Genomic DNA, 23,896 nt, shown 5'->3' with positions numbered 1-23,896 from the left:
TTGTCCTGTCCATGGAATCCATAGCTTGTTTAGTCATGGAACCTCATGGCTTGTCCAGTCATGGGGCCCACGGCTTAAGTAGTTCGTGGGGTCGTATTAACGATTTCAAAATGTTAATGAATGATTTCTTAAGCAAAGAGATCTTGTGAACTGGTAATAGAGTCTATTGCTGTAAGCCTAGATAGGATGTAGATAGTGCATCCTCGGGGGTAGAACCCGAAACTCGGTCCGGGTAGGCAAGGCACTTGGTTAGGTAAGTAATTTGTACTAATTACTTGCTGAAGCCTGTAATATGGAGATTTTACATTTATTTCCTTTGAGAAAAAGGATGTGAGGTTCCGGCTGTCTGTTGAAACTGAATGTCTATTCATTTACGTACCCATTTATTCATTTACTTGCACTTTATCTATTTATTTATTTTACATCCTTGCAAATTATATCCTACTGGGCCTTTCGCTCACATTTTATGTTTCAAATGTATTAAACCACTCCCAGGAGACTTTAGGAGCGGTGCGGGGTAGCGGAAGATTGCTACTGTTGGATTAAGAGAGGATTGAATTTATCCTTTTGAATAAATGTAAGGAATTTGAGAATCCTGTAAACTTATGTAATAATTGGATTTACTAGACTGTGGTTGATGTCTGTTGTAATGATTATTTACATGAGCATGTATGTACGATACTGTATGTCCTGTGGGGTGGAGCCCTGTGTGTCAGAGGCTCCGGAATTCTGTAATTTATTTATATTTTAATGCAGTTAAGTGTGGGGCCCGGTTGGGAGCCTGCTTTATTAATCCTAAATCGAGCTCCACGTCAGCCACCCCGTTTGGGGGGCGTGACAGTTAATTATTAACTAATATTGATTAATAATAAAGAATAATTGAGTTAATCAATGATAAAATTAGGTTAATTAATAATTGACTGCTAAGTCAAACAATGATTAACCGCTGAGTCAATCAATGATTGACTACTTTAACAAAAGATGACCATTTTTGTAATTTTGCAAAACTTATACTATTTATGGAAAACATTCTTCAAAATAGGGTCATTTATGCTGAAATCCAAATATACTGTGCCTTGTGATTATATTATATTTATTTACATGCATTTCATAATTAAAAAGCATGTTCGTAACTATAAATAAAATTGAGTAATTTACTTATGATAATTGTAGCAAAGGTCAAAATTGATTCCGCATAATCAATTGTGAGTAGTTGATACTAAGTGAAGTATTTAGCGGATCATAAATAAAATTTAATTTTAGTGACCGTTTTAATTAAATCTTATAAGTACTAAATATATAAATGCTCTCAGTTCTGAGTTTATTGTAAACATCTTATACCTGGATTTTACATTTCTTAAATTACTCCGGAGTGAAAATTTATTAATTCAATAGCCTTTATAATTTGGAAATATGGATCTATATAAAGTGATTAATCAATATAACGGAATTTTGTGGCTCCTTTGGGAATTAATAATTTCTCCTTAAGTTGTCAAAGTAATTGATTACTTGAATGTTTCATCAAAGTATTATCTTTAGGGAACCAACATACTTGATTATGTTGGGATGATCAATAAAGTGACTAGCAGGCTTGGATGAAGGTGTAATTTAATTGGATGAATGATATTCATACCAATTAAGTTACGGAAATTAAATAAAGGGGCATAATATGTGATTAGCGTGTCATAAATTGCACTATATTCCAAAAAAATAGATTTTTATTCTCATAAATTGTTTTATATTATTTGGAGTACAATTTCATAACTATAGTGGAATGATTAGGAAAATAATATTTATTTCATTATATCAAAGTGGTGATATTGGATTGAATTAAATATTAGGAGCCAAATACTATAAGCCCATAAGATTTTTAGAGAAAATTATTGAACTTACTCTTAGAGTGCATGCGTATAAATTTTTACTCTTTTCTCTTGATTAATACCCTTTTGATTAATGTAATTGTTTAAATATATTAATTAAGAGTAAAGGGTAAAAGTTCAGACCCATACACTCTAATAAGTATTTATCTTTTTTCCTTACAGATTAATAGAGAATATAAATTATGAACTTTTTCTTATTTCAGACCTTATTAAATTGGTTGGATTAGGTCCAGGTCCAATATGCCATCTCTAAGCCTAAATGATGAGATAATTTATTTATGAAAATAAATAAGATAATTGTTATAACAAATAACTTTGGAAATCAGTTTAATATTTTTGATATTTTGTTTTTTTAATTAATTTTAAACTTATTCAGATAAAAAACTAAATTGTAAAGTTAAAAAAATTAAATTAGGAGGTGGAAGTAGTAGGCATGGCAACCACCTTCATGGAGGTGTAAGTTTGGGCCACCCGGCCTGAAGAAAAATTTCAGGTCAGCTCGGTCCGGCCCTAAAAGAGAGAGGGTAGGCCCAACCCGGCCTTAAGCCCAAAAAATTTAGGGCCAGCCTGAAATTTTATAAGGTATTTTCAAAAAAATCTTTAAAAATATGATGTTTGGGTTGGGCCGGCCCCAATCCTAAAGGGGAGAGGGTCGGCCCAGTCCGACCTAAGTCCAAGTCGGGCCCGGGCTAACAGTGGCGGGCCTTGTGTCAGCCCATTTAGCTGGGCCTAAACTTATAGCTCTACACCTATCAAATAATTTGATGCACTAACGTAGTGCATTAGCAGAGTAGGAAATCTTTGGATTATTTCGATGGTTTGTTTTTAAATTAAAAATAAATAAAAAATGCTATTTTAAAAAATAAAATATTTTTTTAAGGTTGTCGGAGTCCGTTAGATCTGAGGGTATGACGTGTCGGGGGTTGACATGCATAACTATACGACTTATTGAAAGCGAATCCAACGTGACCGAAGTACTTAGCGAGCTTTGAGGTAGATTATGTAGGTAAGACCTCTGACAGAGGGTGGAGACGATTAGGCTTGGAGAGAACTAAAGGAAACAAATATCAAGGTCCTCCTCGTTAACGAATGTCCAAAATACCCTTGCTTGATGATGATTTATATGGTGGATAATGCTTGATGAAGGTGAGAGTGTGACTTGTGATGTGGATAAGGCTCTGGTGAAGAGGCACATTGAGGGCAGACGCTCTGATGGAGACATGCACACACAATATTTTTTAGAGCAAGGTCGACATGTGTCTTTTCAGTCTGACAAAGAGATGGTCTGAGATTGGAAAGACTTGAACGCAAAGTTTTGGGTTTGGGATTTTCTGTTGGGATTGTTTAAATATAATATATAAGAATTTGTTAAGTTTTATCACATCTAAAAGCAGACATAATTTCCAGCAAGCAGGGTGTTTTGGAGCCGAGTTTGGACACCGCATCGTTGGAATGGACAAAATTTCTAGCAAGCATAGCGCTTTGGCATTGCGTCTGGGCGCCGCAGTGCTAGACTGAACAGAGAACATAGCGCCACGGCGCTGAGTTTGGGCGCCGCGGCACTCGGGCATGCGCAAACGATTTTTGGTTTTCAGAAACTGGCGCAGCAGTGCCTGAAACTGACGCTGCAGCGCCGTAACGATCAGACACATTTTTTAAAACTTGAATTGACACCAATTCAAATGGAAAAGGTGCCTTTTCAAGTTTGGTTATGTCTGTACATATTGGTGTGATTAAAAACTATAAAAAGAACAAGAATTACAGAAAAATGAGAAGTGAAATATACTCTACAATTCTTCTCTCTTCTTGTTCAAAGATTTTCAGAAATTCAAAAAGTTCATGTGTTCTTAGTGTTGTTGTCATTTTGCTTGTGATTAACAACTTGAAAGGCTTGTCATATCCTGCGAGTGATTTGCTGAGAACTCGAAGTAATCTCTAATGAGAGGGGGCAAATTATGCTTTAAGGAAAGCGTACTTTCTACGTGTTTTAAGTCTCCTTTTCCTCAAGATTTCCAACATTCTTAAAGCATAAATTTACTGAAATAGAGACCGAAACAACCGTTGCCACTATCAAATTGATGAACCAGGACTTGGTTAAATTGGATCGCTTTAATGGGACTAACTTTACAAGGTGGCAGGACAAATTGAAGTTTCTCTTGACTGCATTGAAGATTTTCTATGTTTTGAGTCCAGATTTGGAGCCTATTCCCAAACCAACCGATGATGACTTTGAAACGTTGAAGGCATAACGAAAGAAACGAGAGGAGGATGAGTTGATATGCCGTGGCCACATTCTCAATGCTCTGTCCGATCGTCTCTATGATCTCTACACCAATACATCTTCTGCAAAAGAGATATGAAACGCATTGGAGTTCAAATACAAAGCGGAAGAGGAAGGTACCAAGAAATTCTTAATTTCAAAGTATTTTGATTTTAAATTCTTTGATGATAAACCAATTTTACCACAAGTGCATGAATTGCAAGTGATTGTCAATAAGTTGAGGGTTGTGAAAATTGAACTTCCTGAATCATTTCAAGTAGGAGCAATTATTGCTAAATTGCCTTATACTTGGAAAGGATATATGAAGAAGATTTTGCATAGTTTCAAAGATTTTTCATTAGAGCACATACAAAAATATCTTCGGATCGAAGAGGAGTCAAGGGCAAGAGATAAGAATGAAAGTTCTTATGAGGCTATTTCCAAAGCCAATGCCGTGACTAAGCCCTCACATACCAACAAGAACAAGAATTTGGGTCCTAAAAAGGATCAAGACAAATTCAAAAAGACACAAGCCAACAAGAAACCCAAGGGAGCATGCTTTGTGTGTGGCAAAGTGGGACACTATGCAAGAGATTGCCGCTACAAAAAGAAGCCTAGCGATGAGGCTAAGGTGAACTCTGTTGAAGAGGAAGAGATTGTCACTACTGTGAGCGAAATCAATGCGGTACAAGGCAAGGTCCCGGATGGTGGTATGACACTTGTGCTACTGTTCATGTTTCCTATAATAGATCTCTATTCAAAACTTTCTAAGATGTGAATGACGGACAAGAGATTCAAATGGGGAATGAAGTCCGTTCCAAAGTGCTTGGCAAAGGGAGTGTGGAACTTGCATTCACTTATGGGAAGAAAATCACTCTAGCCAATGTACTTTATGTACCCGATATGAATAGAAATCTAACTAGTGGAGATCTTTTGGGTAAGCCCGGGATTAAGGCTATGTATGAGTCGGGCAAGTTAATCTTGTCCCGAAATGGTTCTTTTGTTGGAAAAGGCTATTCTAGTGAGGGAATGGTCAAACTATGTACTATTGACAATTATATTAATAAAAATGTTGATTCCGCTTATATGATTGATTCTGTTTCTTTGTGGCATGGTAGATTAGCACATATTGGTATATCAACTATGAAAAGAATGATCAAGTGTGGATTATTCAATTGTGATGTTGATAATTTAAAAAAATGTGAAATATGTATTAAATCTAAAATGATAAAGAAGTCGTTTCATAGTGTTGAAAGAAATTCTCAATTATTAGAATTAGTGCATTCCGATATTTGTGAATTAAATGGAATGATTACAAGAGGTGGTAATCATTATTTCATTACTTTCATAGATGATGCATCTAGGTATACATATGTTTATTTATTGAAACGATAAAGATGAAGCCTTTAATGCATTTAAGGTATATAAAGTGGAAGTAGAAAATCAATTGGGAAGGAAAATTAAAATTCTTAGGAGTGATAGAGGAGGTGAGTACTTTCCAAATGATTTTAATACATTTTGTGAAGAAAATGGTATTATACATGAATGTTCTGCACCAAGAACACCTGAACAAAATAGTTTAGCTGAGAGGAAAAATTGAATTTTTCTTGAGATGATTAATGCTATGATATTGCATTCTGAATTGCCATTTAATTTGTGGGGTGAAGCTCTTCTTAGTGCATGTCATATTCTTAATAAAATTCCTTCTAAGAAAAATAAAACATCTCCATATGAGATATGGAGAGGAAGAAAACCCCATATAGGGTATTTCAAAGTGTGGGGGTGTCTTGCTTATTACAAGAACACCGATCCTAAAAGGACGAAGCTAGGTCTTAGAAGGATTAGGTGTGCCTTTATAGGTTATGCGGTAAATAGCAAGGCATATAGACTCTTGAACTTGGAGTCCAATGTGATAGTTGCATCAAGAGATATAGAATTCTTTGAAGATTTACTGGCGAATAAGGACAAGTCTCAAAGTTCTACATATGAAGAATCTCGTGAGGAGACATCTTCAAAGATCATTGAACATCCTATTGAGCCAAGAAGAAGCAAAAGAATCCACAAAGAGAAAAGTTTGAGATCGGATGATATTAATTCTCAACTTATTTCCTTTTACTTAGTAGAAGGAAGTAAGAGTAATGTCACTAGGAAAATTCCTATGATATTACAAGTGGAGGATGATCCTAAAACTTTTAAGGAAGCAATGGCTTCTAGGGATTCAGTTTTTTAGAAGGATGCTATCAATGATGAGATGAATTCAATAATGTCAAACCACACTTGGGAGCTTGTCGATTTACTACCAGGTTCTAAACTTATTGGTTGTAAATGGGTGTTTAGGAGAAAGTATCATACCGATGGTACTTTAAACACTTTTAAGGCTAGATTGGTAGCCAAAAGGTATCGACAAAAAGAAGGAATTGACTATTTTGATACATATGCACCTGTAGCACGAATAACAACTATTAGGATATTGTTTGCATTAGCATCAATCCATAGTCTATATGTTCATCAAATGGATGTCAAGACAGCATTCTTAAATGGTAATCTTGATGAGGAGGTCTATATGGAACAACCAGAAGGATTTGTTTTACTAGGAAATGAACATAAAGTGTGTAAACTTGTAAAATCATTGTATGGATTGAAACAAGTACCAAAACAATGGCATGAAAAGTTTGATTCAGCTATACTTTCATATGGTTTTGTTCATAATACTTCAGATAAATGCTTATATACAAAGGTGTGTAATAAGTGTATTATCTTTGTATGTTTTTATGTTGATGATATGCTAATTGTGAGCAGTGACATGAAAGGCATAGAAGAAATAAAGAGGTTTCTATCATTCACATTCATGATGAAAGATCTTGGTCAAGTGGATACAATACTGGGTATCAAAGTTACGCTGAATAGTGAGGGTTACGCTCTAACCCAATCACACTATATTGAGAAAGTGTTGAAAAAGTTCAGTCACTTATGCTATGTTTGGTAGGAAGGAAAGAAAATATGATAGAAAATAAATATGGAAGTGATGAAAAATAGCAATGATGGAAAGGAAATTGATTTTCTTTTATGTTGTTTGGTATGAGAAGATAGAAAGAAAATGAGCTTACCTTCACTTGTTTGGTATTGGAAGTTAAATTGGGAGGAAAGAAAAAATCGTACTCGTAAATTACTTTTATACCCTTAAATTTTTTGCTTGGATGTTGATAGAAAAAAGGGTAGTTTAGTAACTTTGCTCACTTTAATGAGTTGTCCCCAATTTTCATCCCATTTTCTGCCCACTTGTGAAATGAAAAAAAATGGTGGGGCCCACATGTATTATTTTTCACTCCATTTTCTCTTCCTTTCTATTTTCTCTCCTACCAAATAACCTACATTTTCATTTTCCCTCCCAAAATCCCTCTACCTTCTTCCTTCCTTCCACTTTTCTTTCCTACCAAACATACTCTTAAAGATAAAGGAAGCCTATTCTCTATTTGATCATAACGTAAAACTTTTCAAGAATGATGGAAGAGCGTTTTTTTCGGTGGCTCAATTTGAGTATGCAAGTGCTATTGGTTGTCTTATGTGTGCAGTGCAGTGCACAAGACCTGATAAAGCATTTGCTGTTAGTAAATTGAGTAGATTTACTAGCAATCCAAGTGTTGAACATTGGAACGCCATTGGTAGAGTTTTAGGTTATCTATTGAAAACTAAAAACTTAGGTCTCCAATATTCAAAATTCCCTGCTGTTTTAGAAGGATATACAGATGCAAGTTGGATATCAAGTATTGGAGATAACAAATCAACGACTGGTTGGGTGTTCATTTTGGGAGGAGGTGCTATTTCTTAGAAATCCAAGAAACAGACATGTATAACACACTCAACTATGGAGTCAGAATTTGTTGCATTAGTAGCAGCTGAGAATGAAGCATAGTGGTTAAGGGACCTATTGTTAGAGATTCCTCTGACTATGAAGGATGTATCAACGATATCAATACATTGTGATAGTCAAGCCACTTTAGCTCGAGCATATAACGAGATATACAATGGAAAGTCAAGACATATGAGTCTTAGACATGATTATGTAAGGAAATTAATCAAAGATAGAATAATTTCTCTTACATATGTGAAATCTATTGAAAATTTGGCAGATCCTTTTACTAAAGCTCTTTCGAGAGATTTAGTAAGGACGACGTCAAATGGGATGGGGCTAAAACTCCTAGATTAAAATCCACCAATGATGGCAGCCCAATCTAACATTACGAAATGAGTAATTTTAGATTCAATGGGTAATAACAAATCATTGATAAGTGGAGAGTTTCAGCACTAACTATTAAGCCCAAAAAGAATTTTAGTGTTGGTTGTTACTATATGAGGGATGAGTAAAGATTAACTCTTAATGAAGTTCAGTTTTAAGAACAAGTATCTTAAAAGTAACAAAGATACTGGAAGAACTTCACCTATGTAAACTTAGAGGTGGTGCCGTCTCAAAGAAGAGTTGGAGTTTCTCTTTGAAAAGTTTATGAATCAAGATTGCACAAGGACATGAATAGTGCAAAGCGAGTGTTGTGTAGAATACTTGAACTCTAATGTATTTATGTGTGTGGTTTCACCGGTATTATCATAAGGAATAACCGGTTCAAAGCCTTAGGCTACCTGGAATTTCGATATACATTTGTGAAACTAACACTAAGGTAAAATTCAAATCGAAAGATATTTTACTTTATGCATATATACAATTTCTGGATAGAATTCTTCAATATTATGTTTAAACAAGTGGGGGATTGTCGGGATTGTTTAAATATAATATATAAGAATTTGTTAAGTTTTATCACATCTAAAAGCGGACATAATTTCCAGCAAGTAGGGCATTTTGGCACCGAGTTTGGGTGTTGCGGCGCTGGAATGGACAAAATTTCCAGCAAGCATAGCACTTTGGCGCTGTGTCTGGGCGCCGCAGCGTTGGACTGGACAGAGAGCATAGCACTGCGACGCTGAGTTTGGGCGCTGCGGCGCTCGGGCATGCGCAGACGGTTTCTGATTTTCCAGAAACGGGCGCTGCAGCGCCCGAAACTGGTGCTGCAGCGCCGTAACGATCAGACACATTTTTTGAAACTTGAATTGACACCAATTCAAATGGAAAAGGTGCCTTTTCAAGTTTGGTTGTGTCTGTACGTATTGGTGTGATTAAAAACTATAAAAGAACAAGAATTACAGAAAAATGAGAAGTGAAATATACTATACAATTCCTCTCTCTTCTTGCTCAAAGATTTCCAGAAATTCAAAAAGTTCTTGTGTTCTTAGTGTTGTTGCCATTTTGCTTGTGATTAACAACTTGAAAGGCTTGTCATATCCTGCGAGCAATTTGCTGAGAACCCGAAGCAATCTCTAACGAGAGTGGGCAAATTACGCTTTAAGGAAAGTGTACTTTCTACGTGTTTCAAGTCTCATTTCTCTCAAGATTTTCAACATTTCCTAGGTATGAAACTTTTAAAGAGTGTTTGACTCAACTTCTTGCTACGTTGACTTTCTCTTTCGGAGGTCTGATTGTGTGTCAAAACTTTATCAGAGATGGTTTATACGAGAATGGCTAAGAAATTGTCATATTGGCTCTGACACTAAGATTTTTTCGAATGAAGTTGCTCTGACAAGTGAGCTTTGAATGAATTTGCTCAGACAGGTGAGCTTGCAGTGAAGTCCGAAAGGAGTATGCCTGACGTGGACGATGACTCTGTTAGTCATTTCTAGTGCGGATGTAGCCTCCATTAAAGTAGACTCAAACATTGGCTAGTGGGAAAAACACTTTTAAGCATGGACTTTGGGTTTTTTTGGGCTTCCAAAAAAGATGTTGGGGGTTTTTTTTTTTTTTTTTTTTTTTTTTTTTAAATCTCTATCGACCATTTATAGTTAGGGAGATTTTCTGATATGCCTAGCATATCGGTAGATTATATTTTTTTAACCGTTAGATCTATGTATTTTTAACTTTTACTTGATTTTATGTCGATTCCACGGATAAAAAATATGACCTATCAAAATGTGACATACGGAAAAAAGTCTCTTATATTTGTTTAAATTTACGATTATTAAGGGGTTGTTTGGTTGGGGGATTCGTACCTCGATTCGAATCATGGTTCATGGTTCGCTACAGTATTTTTTTTCACAAAAAATACACGTAAATCGAAAATGATTCTAATCTAATGATTATAATTCATGAACCAAACGTCTCCTAATTAAAAAAAGGTAATCTATGATTATTATTAGATAATTTATTAATACTTATTTCAGAATTTTAGAAAAGAATAAAAAAAACAGATAATCATGAGATTACCAAACAGCTTGTATTCACATCAGTTTGTTTGGGATATTGCATTAAGTTAGTTGCTGCTTATAATGCAGGTTCAAACTCTGACCAGCCCAAGCATAAAGGAGTTCTCTAAACTCCTTGAATCATATAAGCCAAATCTTGTATACTTGCAATTAGAACAGCTTGGGAATGATGAGGTTGGGCCTCTGGTTTGGGGAGATGTCGACCCCTTGAATGGGTGTCCGAGCTCTTTGGCACTACATTGCCTACCACGGTGTGTAAATATCTCTCTTGTGCTTGTAAAGTTCATTTTGCATTGCTGTATACATGGCATGTTCTCTTTTGCAAATGATGATTCTGTGCACTTTTTGTTATCTTTATTTTCGGAATGCCTATTTCTACAAATCCACTTTGGTCTTCAAGCCAAGGCTTCAGGTTTGTCTTTAAATAATTCTTGTTTGTCTTGGTAAATCTATATCTATGATGTTCAATGAAATGATGCTTATAGTTTGCCTAATATTTATCATCCTAGCCTGCGTTTATCTATCTTGGTTGTGAGATGTTGATCTATTTGTGCTTATGAATTTGACGTTCTTACCTTTCACTAGTTGCCTAAAAACTCTTGCCTTTCTCACTAACTTGTGAGATGTTGATTTATTTGTGCTTATGGATTTAACATTCTTACCTTTCACTAGTTGCCTAAAAACTCTCTCATTTCTCGCTAACTTGAACAATGTCTTCAATACTTTAGGATGAAGGCTCTAAGCTAGATACCAAAGCTGTGAGTTGCTTAGAAAATGGGTCTTCTATAGCCATGCCACTCTCCTCCATCGGCCTCTGCGAAGATAGGACCATCAACATTCATTATACCTCCAACACGCCTGGTTGGTTATCCTTTATTCATGCTTTTAGAGCTATCTGAGTCATTAGAGCTGTCTCAAGCATCAATTCTCTTCAGAGTTGGAGCATTTTTTGACGATGGATCAATTTGTTAGGGCACTTTGTTTAGCTAGATATTTTGGAACGCCTTGATACTCTACTAGCTAATTTGTTGGTTTTTAGATTTATGATGCCTGTGTTGTGGATTAACTATTGGTATGATGCTTTATATTATGTACAAGTTGCCAACTTAAAAATAGTGATAGAGTCGACGATATATAAATTGTATTAAATGTTTTATTTTGGACGTTTCATTTATCCGGTGTTGTTAAATTTGATATTACATGTTGTATCACCAAAACGAAACAATTACAAATTATAATATATATATATATATACACAGTTTACTATAGCGTTTGAAGCAGCAATTATAAAATGCTATGAAATTAATAACCTTTAATAGCGCCCATTGTCTTAGCGCTTTATAAAACGCTATAGATATAACTTGCTTCCACCATGGCAAAGTTTTGACCAACGCAAATCTGAGGCCCCCAACCGAAGGGAAAGAACGAAACTTGGCCCTTCGTCACCTTTGAAACGCCTTATGCGAATCTCTCGGGTTTAAAGTCCTTTGCATCTTCTCCCCAAAGCTCAGTGTCACGGTGAACAAGGATGGTGGGAATGGACACTTATACTCCAGCTGGTAATGACAAGTTTCCCAGCTGTGTTTTCTTTTCAACTTTCCGGGTAAATAAAATTAACCAAATGATAATCCAGATGATTTCGTTTATGAAGAGAATCAACCAGTTTTTTCACGGCTTAATTCTTTTCATGCCTCACCAGTTTTGAACATGGAATGTATATTTTTGTTCAACAAATTGATTACTCACTAATGCTCATTTTAGTTGTAATTATATTGTGAATGAAGAAATGGAAAAAAAAGAATTAATTACCATAAATTTATTGTTAAAAAACTCAAAATCATAGCATTATGTTTTTTTTTTAAAGTTAAACAAGTATTTATAAATACCAAAAATAATTATATATATTTAAATTTCATACCATGTCTATTTTAGTCATTTTATGTACTCACAGTAATTCAACCTCAAAATTTACAAAACGTTGTTATACTAATTTTAGAACTAACACAGCTACTATAATTACACTTTACCAAATACTTAACTACTTCTTATAACAATTACTTTTTTTTAACACAATTAAAAATAATTTTTTTAAAATCTACGGCACTAGTAAATTAAGTCATAACAAAACCATGACGCGGGTTAAGTAAAAGTAAAACAAAAGTAAAAGTTGAAACAACGACAAGTTTTTTGACATTTCGAAGTTGTAAAATCCGCAAACAACAACATTTCCCTCTTCAAAATAATTCTCCCAATCTCGTTCCCTCTCTCTCTCTCTCTCTCTCTCTCTCTCTGTCTCTCTCTGTATCTGTCTTTGGAGTTTCTGTCTATTCGGCCCCACCATCCATCCCCATCACATTCACTCTCCTTTTGCGTTTCTTCCCAACTCTCTCTTTGAAACCAACGAAACCCCCTCACTCATCACCACTCTCCATATGATCCGGTGAAGAGGCTCCACCGTCTTCCATGGCTTCCGGCGCCGCTAATCGGAACGGAACCGGTCACCGCGGCGGCGTCAAGTTGGATCGCCCTGCTCTCAACCTCAGGACGTCGTCGTTCAAGTCCAGACTCCCTCCTTCCCCTCACTCCTCCGGATCTGCCGTCCGCCGTAGTGCCCCAGCCTCCTTCCACGCTGATGGAGGTTCGTACTTGTCCTCTCTCTGATTTCATGTTTCTTGCCTCAATGCCGCCTGTGAAAAATATTTAGGTTTCGAAAATTTCTTTTTTGTTCTTCTGAGATATAATGTACTTGGCTAGGTTAAGCGAAGCCAAAGAGTTGAGTGCAAAGTGAGATTTTATTTTGTTTTGCGTCGTTTATTTGTGTTCGGATCCTTTCAAGAACGAAAAGGAGAATTGGAAAATGGATTTTAGTAAGTAAGAAATTGTGTACGACTACATGATGAACTTGTTATTGCATTTGCTCTGTTTTTGGTTTTGTGAAATAGTACCTGGAAGAGTTCGAGTGGCGGTGAGATTGCGACCGCGGAATGCGGAAGAGAGGGCTGCGGATGCAGATTTTGCTGATTGTGTAGAACTGCAGCCAGAGGTACTTTCAATTTTGTCGCAATTTGAGTTGTAGCAGCTATAGGTTTAAATTTGCTGTTGTTAAAGGTGTCTTGGTATTATTAATGTTCTTTGTAGTTAAAGCTTGGTTTGTGGTCCTGTATTGACTTTTGGCCTTTTCTTTACTACAGCTTAAACGGTTGAAACTTAGGAAAAACAATTGGGATTCAGACACCTATGAATTTGATGAGGTGCTTACTGAATTTGCATCGCAGAAACGTGTCTACGAAGTTGTTGCTAAGCCTGTAGTTGAGGTGTGTTACTTTTCGTTTCCGTGCATTACGTAACTTGTGCGATGCGGTTAGTATTACAGTACATTAGTTTTCTTCTTAGCATACGTTTTGCTTTAACTGCAAATGACTATCTGCTGTATATCTTGGCGGTCAGTTCATATAGAGTTGATCTCATGATAGATATACTATCCTTTTGTGATTTGTATTTGGACAATGATTAACTGCTCTGCCATTTGATTTTGTAGAGCGTTCTGGATGGTTACAATGGGACTGTTATGGCTTACGGTCAAACGGGTACAGGAAAAACATTTACGCTTGGGCGATTAGGAGAGGAAGATACAGCTGATCGGGGAATAATGGTCCGCTCAATGGAGGATATTTTAGAAAATATATCCCCAGAGTCGGATTCAATCTCTGTATCTTATTTGCAAGTAATAGGCCTTTATATCAAAGTTTTCCGCTCAATAATATGTTTTCTTTATGGTTGTGTAATTTCAGGACCCTCTCTTTAGTTTGACGACCTTCTCATAAATGTTGTCTATTTAGGCCCCTCTTCGATATTCACAATTTAGTTATCTATTATTATATAAATTTTAGGATCCTCTCTTTAGTTTGATGATCTTCTCATAAATGTTCTCTATTTACGTACCTCTTAGATGTTCACAATTTTAACATTCTTTTTTCTATAAAATGTGTAGCTATATATGGAGACTCTTCAAGACCTTCTTGATCCGTCAAATGATAATATTTCTATTGTGGAAGATCCAAGAACTGGTGATGTTTCGGTACCTGGTGCAACTCATGTAGAAATCAGAGATCAACAAAGTTTTCTTGAGTTGCTTAGATTGGGAGAAACACATCGTATCGCTGCTAACACAAAGTTGAATACTGAATCTTCTCGTAGTCATGCTATTCTGATGGTGAAATGATTGTCTATCTCTATTTTCCTATTTTGCTATTCTAACATAATTTATTAACTGGTTGCATAATTTATGTGGCATAGTTGGGATCTTTCGAGTTTTGATATCTTTAGGTTCTTTATAGTGCAGGTACATGTCAAAAGGTCTGTCATGGGAAGAGAAGATAGTCTTTCAGGTGAAAATGGAGAATCTTCTCATCTGACCAAACCTTTTAAGCCACTACTTCGAAAAAGCAAACTTGTTGTGGTAGATTTGGCTGGTTCAGAGCGTATTCAGAAGTCAGGTATATATGCCCAAAGTTGCGTCCATTTTTTTCTACATGAGATTTTTACACAAATGTGTACATGCTTTATTTACTTTCGCATAACTTTTGCATATAGTTTGTAAATTATGTACGCATGTCTCCTTGTAAGGATTTGTGCATTTGATACATCTACTAACTTGGTTTAAAATGTTGTCATGGATGTGACTATTCACTACTGATTCAATTCTTACTGCTAAATTTGCTAATATGGGCTGGATTGGGTCGAAGCTTTTCCTATCACGTAAAAAAATGTTTTCCCTTGACCATGATGGTGTGGTAGGGTCTGATGTAGCTTTCTAATAGAATATAATATGTTTTTAACTGGATGGTAAACATTGTACCTTCGTTTTCTGTAGGAAGTGAGGGACATATGTTGGAGGAAGCCAAGTCTATCAATCTCTCTCTTAGCGCCCTAGGGAAGTGCATAAATGCTCTTGCAGAGAATAATGCTCATATTCCAATTCGTGATTCAAAGCTGACAAGATTGCTTAGAGATTCATTTGGAGGTGAGATACCTTTTATATTCATGCAAAGTTTACCGGATGAGAGTTCTTAAAATGTTACGCTTGATTTCCATGTGCAGTTTTTAAGTCATTGTTTTGCTATTTAATTAGCACAATACACTTATTTTGCTGTATTTTTTATTATTTCACAGGTTCAGCAAGGACTTCGCTAATTATCACTATTGGTCCATCTCCACGTCATCGAGGGGAGACCACCAGTACCATACTATTTGGACAAAGGGTTAGTTCTTGTACAGACTGTAGGAGGGCATATGACAAGTAATTTACTCAATACGTTTTGCCATGATTAGATGATTCTTTGAAGATTGTTTCCCCTTCTTACGAGATCATTTTGATTTGGTGTTTGAATGACTAATTGGGGTTTAAGTTTAGCTGGAATCTGAAGTTGAAAGTTCACTCCACATGACTACTCAAGTCGTCACTAATTAGTGATGCTGATGCTTTAACAGGCCATGAAGGTCGAAAATATGTTAAGGATAAAGGAGGAGTTTGATTACAAAAGTTTGTCCAGAAGGCTTGAAATAGAGTTGGACAAGCATATTGCAGAAAATGAAAGGCGGCAAAAAGCTTTCGATGATGAACTTGAAAGAATACACTTGGGATCAGAAAACCGGATTGCCGAGGTTGAGCAGAACTTTGCAGATGCATTAGAGGTGAGTTGAGTCATTCATACAAACGAGAGAAGTATCATAATAGAAGTTACGAGTCTCTGATTTACTTGGTTCTTCAGTTATTTGTGTTTTTTGTTTGAAATTTATAAGTTTTTCATTTCCTCTCTTTGTAGAAGGAGAGGTTAAAATGCCAGATGGATTATATGGAGGCAGTTAAGAAATTGGAGGAGAAGTTGGTGTTAAATCAACAGAAGCATGAAAATGGTGGCTTAGTTGATGGTAAATGTAATGGAGAGGTAGTCGCTTCTAGTATAATTTCATGAAATGATCATAGTATCAATTGTTAATGTATAGAGAAAATTTTGATAGATATGGTTGTGATACTTTTTTATAAGATTATTTGGGGCTCAATCATGCTCGTGTGTTTTGTTTATGCCTTAACTTTCATAAGATTTTATCCCTTTGCTTGTTCGGGTTCCCTACTCAATTTTCTATATCAAATATATATTTTGCGAAAGGTAATGAAAAAAAGAAAACAAATTAAAATCTATTCACTTTCATTTATTTTATGTTTTGATGGGAGGCATGGCTTTGCTTTTCTTTTCTTTTTCTTTTTTTTTTTTTTTTTTTGGGTGGGGTGATAGTTGTTCTTTGGCAGAATGAAATTGACGGATTTGTTTTATATTAGTAGGTGCTTTTGTAGTATTACATAGAAGTTTACCTCTTGAACTCTAAATCGGTGTTCTCTTTTCTCCCTTAAAATTTAGGGACCTGGGTATCCCATTTCTGAGGACATTGCTGAGGTAAAAGAATTGCTCCAAAAAGAAATGAACCTAAGAAAGATGGCTGAGGAGGAGGTCAGAAATCTCAAATGCCAATCAGGAAATTATACACTACCAGAGGTATGCTCTCTTATAAGATTTTTGTTTCTTCTATCTTTTGACAATTCCAAAGCATCAGAGTAATAATTTACAAGAGATTTCCCGGGGGTTTAGGGAAGTGGGGATGCAGAGATCTTAAAGCTTCGAAAGAGTCTGGAGGAGGAGAGACATCAAAAAAAGAAACTTGAAGAAGAAATAATAGTACTACGAAGTCAATTATTGCAACTGACGTTTGAAGCTGATCAGGTATTTACTTTAGGGAAATCAAGTATGCTCTGTGCCTATCAATAGCTTGTTTCGGGACTTTTAACCAGTGATAACACGATTAATTTGTTTAGCAGAAAAAAAGTATGATCTAATTTGCCTTTAGTTCAAACAAAGGGATTTTAAGCCTTTTACTTTTCCATGGTTAGAGTCTACGGCATAAAAGTTTGGAGCGTGCAATGCAATTGCTCCTAAACTAAACTACTAATAATGGCGACGGTTCAACAGATCTTGTCTAGACTTAGACTATAACGTGTATTTGCTTTTCAAAATTTTCCTCTGATTTACCAAACATTTGCAGATGAGAAAGTGTTTTGAAAGAGGTGTGCCTCGAAATGGATTTAACGGAATAGATTCTTCCATGTCTCCGTTTAGGCATTTCCAGTCCAAAGACATGCAAAATGGAGATGCCACACTCTTTGAGCAAGGTTGTATAGAGTACTTCGTGAAGTAATATAATTTTTGATCATTTTGGTTGGTGGTCGTTTCTCATTTTTTTTCAAACATTTAAATTAACAGTTGGATTGCAAAAGATCTTGTCACTGCTTGAGTCAGACGATCTGAATGTTCGTATTAATGCTGTAAAAGTGGTGGCCAATCTAGCAGCTGATGGTGGGTTAGAAATTCTCTCTCTCTCTCTCATTCTGTTAGTAGTTCTCTTCTCCCATGTATTTTCAAGCATGTTTTATCGCTAGCATCTTATTAGATTTCTAGCTTTGTTATTCTATCTGTGAGATTCAATTTTGTGCTCACATGTTATAAGCAGATACAAATCAAAAGAGGATCGTTGAAGCTGGCGGTCTTACTTCTTTGCTGATGCTTCTTAGAACCTTTGAGGATGAAACCATACGTAGAGTGGCTGCTGGCGCAATCGCCAATCTCGCAATGAACGGTAAGATTGCTTGGTAATGTCTCATAGGTTGTGAAGGTTTCCTTCATTTGGATTGTTCTGCCAATTTCTTCTTCTTTCCCTCATATTGCCATTTCTCTTGGATAACAGAAGCCAATCAAGAACTTATTATGACTCAAGGGGGAATTAGTTTATTATCTATTACAGCAGCTGATGCAGATGATTCCCAGACACTGCGAATGGTTGCTGGAGCTATTGCTAATCTTTGTGGCAATGGTATGTTTGTTTTCTTTGGCGTCATAATTTTCGATTCACTTTTCGGAGGTTATACTCTTTTTGTTAATTATCCCCCAACAAAAATGTTAGAGAAACTACAAACCAAGCTGACGACTGAAGGTGGTATTAAGGCCTTGTTGGGAATTGTTAGATGTGGGCATCCTGATGTTCTTTCTCAAGTTGCACGTGGAATAGCAAACTTTGCTAAATGCGAATCTCGAGCATCTAGTCAAGGTAAAAGCATAGACGGGATAGGTTTTCTACTTCAATGCTAATAGTTTTGTATCTATTCTAATAAGCTATCATTTTATAGGGTTGAAAACTGGCAGATCTCTTTTACTAGAAGATGGTGCACTTCCTTGGATTGTACAAAATGCTAACAATGAGGCTGCACCTATTCGGCGCCACATTGAGCTTGCACTTTGTCATTTGGCACAACATGGTATGTTACATGGCTTATTTCGCGTACAAAATTTTAGATTTATAAAATAATCAGATTATAGATTATTGAAAATTATAATCTGATTATTAAAAATTAAAATGTCTCGTGTATTTTAGCAGTTGAGATTTCAAAACCTTATTCTTCATATGTTCCTTTTTGCAAAATTACAGAAGTAAATGCGAAAGACATGATTAATGGAGGCGCCCTGTGGGAACTAGTTCGTATTTCAAGAGACTGTTCACGAGAGGATATCAGGACTCTTGCTCGTCGGATTTTGCATTCAAGCCCAACGTTCCGTGCGGAAATGCGACGTTTACGGATAGAGAATTGATTGATTAGTATTGATTTTATGCAAAATGGCTTTTGGAACTCATTTTCTTGCGCTCTGTTGGAGCAATCATGAAGAGAGATTCAACTTAGTGCTGTATAGGTTTTGTGGAGAAACTACTAGTTATCCTTCATGAATCATGCTAGTGGGGACATGAGTGACCATCTGAAGCAAATTTTGTTTGTGTAAAGGAAGCAAGGGCGAGGGCTTCAGTTTGTAATCCGTCTACGTATCTCGTTTGAGCAATTTATTATTGTAGCCGATTGAAGTGACAAGAAAGCATAGAAGAGGAAATATCTGTAGCTGCTTGAGGGCAAGGCATTCCTTTTGTTTACATTTTTATAGGTAGGCGCATTCAAGTAGTATTGTTTGTCATTGTTCTATTGCTCAATTTTTACAATCAATGAAGTGGTTTAGTTTTCATCAAAGCACTAATACAACTCAATAGCTATATGTCTCGGTCGAAAAAGATGAGCTTTACAGCATGCCCTTATTTTATTTTATTTTTATTTTTATTTTTATTTTTTTTTAAGTTGCTAGTTCTTGTGGGGTTCAAAACTCTATTAGACCATATATAATCTGTCCCCGACTGTTACGGAAATTATCGGACTTGAATCCAAAATACTCAAGTGCCGATTTTAAATCTGACAAGCACCAACTTATCTGCGTTGTTAATGTTTGTCTACATGTATATCCACGTAATAATGAGACAAAAAAAATAAAAAGAGGTAGTTTCATGTTCTAAGATAACTAGTAGGGACCAAGGAATAATATTGGTTTGTCAATAACCATATCTTTGTCACTTAATCATCGTCGTCATTGTCTTGTTGTTTGTGTATTTGGTGCAGAAACAGAGTCTACAGACACCGAGGAGCTAATATATTCTTTAGCCAGGCCGAGTGATGTTAACAGTAGACAGAGCCCATTAAGCAAGACCACGGGTGACGGAATTACGATTTGAATGAGGGAATACCATCATGCCCTGCAGAAGCCGAAAGATGTTGACATCGTGAAGACTAATAAGACCATTACATAATGGAGGAATCAGATTCCACTTGGAGCGCTATCAATATATCAAAATGTTTTTTTGTTATTAGCACCAATCTTAAATTTTGGTGCCGTTCCATTACTCAAAAAATTGATTCAATACCACCATGTCCATTCCATTTAATTTCCCGCCAAAAGACATGTGCGCTCTCACGTGAGCATATATATATATATATATGTGTGTGTGTGTGTGTGTGATGGTAAATATGCCATTATAATTCCTTAATTAGGCCTTTTCTTTTATTTTATTTTTTTGTTTTTGAAAGTTTGGGCAGATTGTGAATGTAATGAAGGTCCCAAAATCCTTTCCTCTTCACTTTCTTCTCAAATTGATTTGGGGTTTTTCATCCGTACTTACAAAAAAGGTTGTCTTTAACTTCTTTCGCCACAAATATCTTCGAATTAGAGCTGTTGTTGTATGAAGCCGGCTTACTTCAAGTCATCTTCTTTGAATCCGTGATTTCAGTAACTTGGGTTGTGATTGGGATGCTTAAATCTAAATTCCAGATGAGAGAAAAAAAAAAAGGGAACTTACAATCAAGGGTTACTCCCCATATCAAGAGGTGACAAAGGCATTAATATTTTTAACTGCGCCCACATGAGCGCAAGTGTCTTTTTCTATCTACTTTTGAGAGGAAATGAAATAGAGGGATCCAAAGTGAAAAGAAATAAAAAAAATTAGAGTACTACAGTGAAAACTTTTAAAATCATGATTCATGGTTCGTTGGGGTTGTTTGGTTGGGGGATTCGTACCCCGATTTGAATCATAATTCATGGTTCGTTACAGTGTTTTCTCTCACAAAAAATATACGTAAATCAAAAATGGTTCTAATCTTATGATTCTAATCCATGAACCAAACGTCTCTGTGTGGGAATGATTCTAAAGTTCATGAGATATTTAGTGCAAATAATTCCTTTTTTTTTTTAATGAAATATCAAGATATGTGGTATTTTAGGGGATTCTTTCTTCTCAGGGGTTTTAAACTTTTAATGAGACCCCCTTTCACGAATAGATCTTTAGAGCTCGGTTTGACAGTTGGTTTTTATTTCTAATGGTTTTTTTCTTTTAGCTATGTTGTTTTTATTTTTCTTTTGATTGCCTCCGAGCTGAACTAGCTAGTTGTATTTTTTTTCGACCTTTTCTTTTATTTTTAATATGTTTAGAGTGTAGATCTTAGTATACGACAAGATTTTTTTTCTTAATGCTAGTCTAGTTGGGATGTGCATGAGATCATTAATACAAGATGATCCCTCCTTTTGCTTAAAAAAAAAAAAATGAAAACACATGGTGTTTTAGATGGCAACATAAAACAAGCAGTTTTGCAATTGAGTATTGCTAGGATCTTAATTTTGAACTCAACTCACTCACATCACAATTTTTAGACACATAATAATACCAATGAAAGAATAGCGATTTTTATGCCACATTAGTTAATATTCAAAATTTCACAAAAAACTTGGAATCCCTAGTATTTTTCTTTCCGATTATCAAGTCATTTATTTCAACTTCATAGTAAACACTTTTTGCCATTTGCAATTTCAAAACAATGTTGGTAGTTATGGCTATCAGAGCTTTTCAACTGTGGAACTCAGTTAAAACATCCATTGATATTAATTGACAACAAACAAAGCATTCCTTCCATTGCTAATTACATGCATTTTATTATTCCTATATACAATCGGATTTAGAAAAAAGTGAGAAAAAAATTCCAACTATTGCTAATTACTCTCTCATTTTCCATATTTTTGGAGTGAGAGATTTTCTTCCATTCGCTTCAACTTGGTAACGAATCTGCACTTCTTCATATATGCAACAAAACACTGATACCAGAAACTAATATTGATTTAGCTCACACAGTTACAAATTTACAATCACACGATTAAACTTGTAGTTATAATTAGTTAAAGAGCGTTAAATAATTAGGCAACCATGGCTAATAAAGAGCACACGAAGTACTATATACTATAGAAGTTAACAAAAACCATAAACAATTGAATTGCAAGATGATTAATTATCACAACGATAACGTGAAGATAGCATATATACTCAATAGACATCTCTCTCTCTCTCCCTCTTTTTTTTGGATATATCATCTTACTTTGGATCAAATAAAATAGCTAATTCTAATATAAGTTAGAAGCTAAGTGTCGTTATTGCTAAAGAAAGCCTTTATATATAATACTATATATATATATAGATCAGCATTCAGAGCAGAAAGAGAGTGGTATATATGCGCTACAAAATTTTCTTTTCTTAAAAGAATCCCTTTACATCCTAATATACTTACTGCGCCAATAATGCAAAATAAAAAGGAGGGTGAAGAAACCTGTTTTTTTGGGATCAATTCAGAGTTCTGCAAAAGCCAAAAGGTTTTATGAAGTGCTATGAACTTTGGGCTAGCTTAAAAGCGATTACGAAAAGAGAGAAGAAAGCGTAGGAGCAAAGAAGTCATGAAAAGAAGAAGGGGGGGAAAAAAGGTGGGTAAGGAACAGAATCTAGATATTTTATACACTTAATATAGTCATTAGAATGTGTACTTGAAGGAATCAAGTGATGTTGATCATCATGATGAACTGTAAAGGATTATGAATCATGATATCTCGAGTACAGTACACATATGGTCCACCGAATATTAATTATCATCCCCCACAAAAGTAGTCCAATATTGTCTAAGTTCATAACATACGATCATATGTTTCTGAGGTTTAATCTTAAACCAATGAATGCAAATAGAAAAAGATTTTTTTTTTTTTTAAGGTTTTATATAGAACAGCAGAAGAAAAAAGGTACTGGGAAAATGTTATCTAAAGGAAAGGCAAAAGAAAGAAGAGAGAAAAAAAAAGTTTTTTAATTTGCGGTACAATAGCTATATGTATAGCCAGAGCTACTCCTATAGCTGTAGGAAACTTGCGTCGAAAATGGAAGTCCTAGTAGTATAAAACTTTTGTCTGGTTAATGTTCAAAGAGAATATATCTCTGATAAAACTCTGATCAAGAGCAGAAATGAGGGCATGCTAGAGCATATATATATATATATATATATATATTTATAGGTTTAAACTAGAATCCAAAGAAACAACACAAATAAATAAGAATGATGTATACATGTGTGAGGGATTTTATTTTTATTTTTTTGTTTTGAATTTAAGCTGTGAAAAGAAGTACTAGAACTAGCTAGGGTTTCAAGAAGAGAGCATCCATTCCAGAATCAAGACAAAGTTAACTCTTATTATTATATGGAAAATATTAATTTATACCTACCAGCTTTTCTCACTTGCTGATTCACTCTCCTAACTTTACTTCTCTGATGCCAATGAGAGAGAGAGAGAGAGAGAGAGAGAGAGAGAGAGGGAGAGACTTTAACGCTTGCTTGGCTTGAGGTCTGTTTGTTTCTGGCTGTTGCCTCGAAAAGGAGCTTTTCACGGAGCAGCGCACGTGTGATCCAGTACCCAATGCTCACCTCTCTGCCTCTATAATAAACCCTAATAATCAGTCAGACTGTAAGAGAGAGAGAGAGAGAGAGAGAGAGAGAGAGAGAGAGAGAGAGAGAGACCCATATGCCCATAACTCCTGTAACCTTATTCTCTTGATCAAATAAAACGTTGATCAAACAAACAGTAGCCTGACTATTGTAAGTAGACAAGAAGAGAAAAGAAGAAGATCACTATAAAGAAGTTGATTGAGTTTAAGGTGTAAAAAAAAAAAAAAA

General features: G+C 35.5%; 1 protein-coding gene across 1 annotated transcript; it reads left to right on the top strand.

Annotated features, from left to right (window-relative positions):
- The first annotated feature begins 12,700 nt into the window (after positions 1-12,700).
- Positions 12,701-19,574, top strand: LOC21405260 (kinesin-like protein KIN-UB). Its single transcript, XM_010094549.2, has 19 exons — positions 12,701-13,084; positions 13,389-13,489; positions 13,638-13,760; positions 13,985-14,170; positions 14,438-14,659; positions 14,789-14,942; positions 15,320-15,469; positions 15,619-15,707; positions 15,937-16,140; positions 16,272-16,394; positions 16,866-17,000; positions 17,094-17,225; positions 17,545-17,671; positions 17,763-17,855; positions 18,010-18,135; positions 18,244-18,369; positions 18,460-18,603; positions 18,683-18,811; positions 18,982-19,574. The coding sequence occupies exons 1-19, from the start codon at positions 12,910-12,912 to the stop codon at positions 19,140-19,142; spliced, it is 2,700 nt and encodes an 899-aa protein (XP_010092851.1). The 5' UTR covers positions 12,701-12,909; the 3' UTR covers positions 19,143-19,574.
- The last annotated feature ends 4,322 nt before the right edge of the window (positions 19,575-23,896 follow it).

This window comes from Morus notabilis, unplaced genomic scaffold (assembly GCF_000414095.1).
Source record: "Morus notabilis unplaced genomic scaffold, ASM41409v2 Scaffold594, whole genome shotgun sequence".
NCBI lineage: Eukaryota > Viridiplantae > Streptophyta > Magnoliopsida > Rosales > Moraceae > Morus > Morus notabilis.
This window is presented reverse-complemented; position numbering and strand designations above follow the sequence as displayed.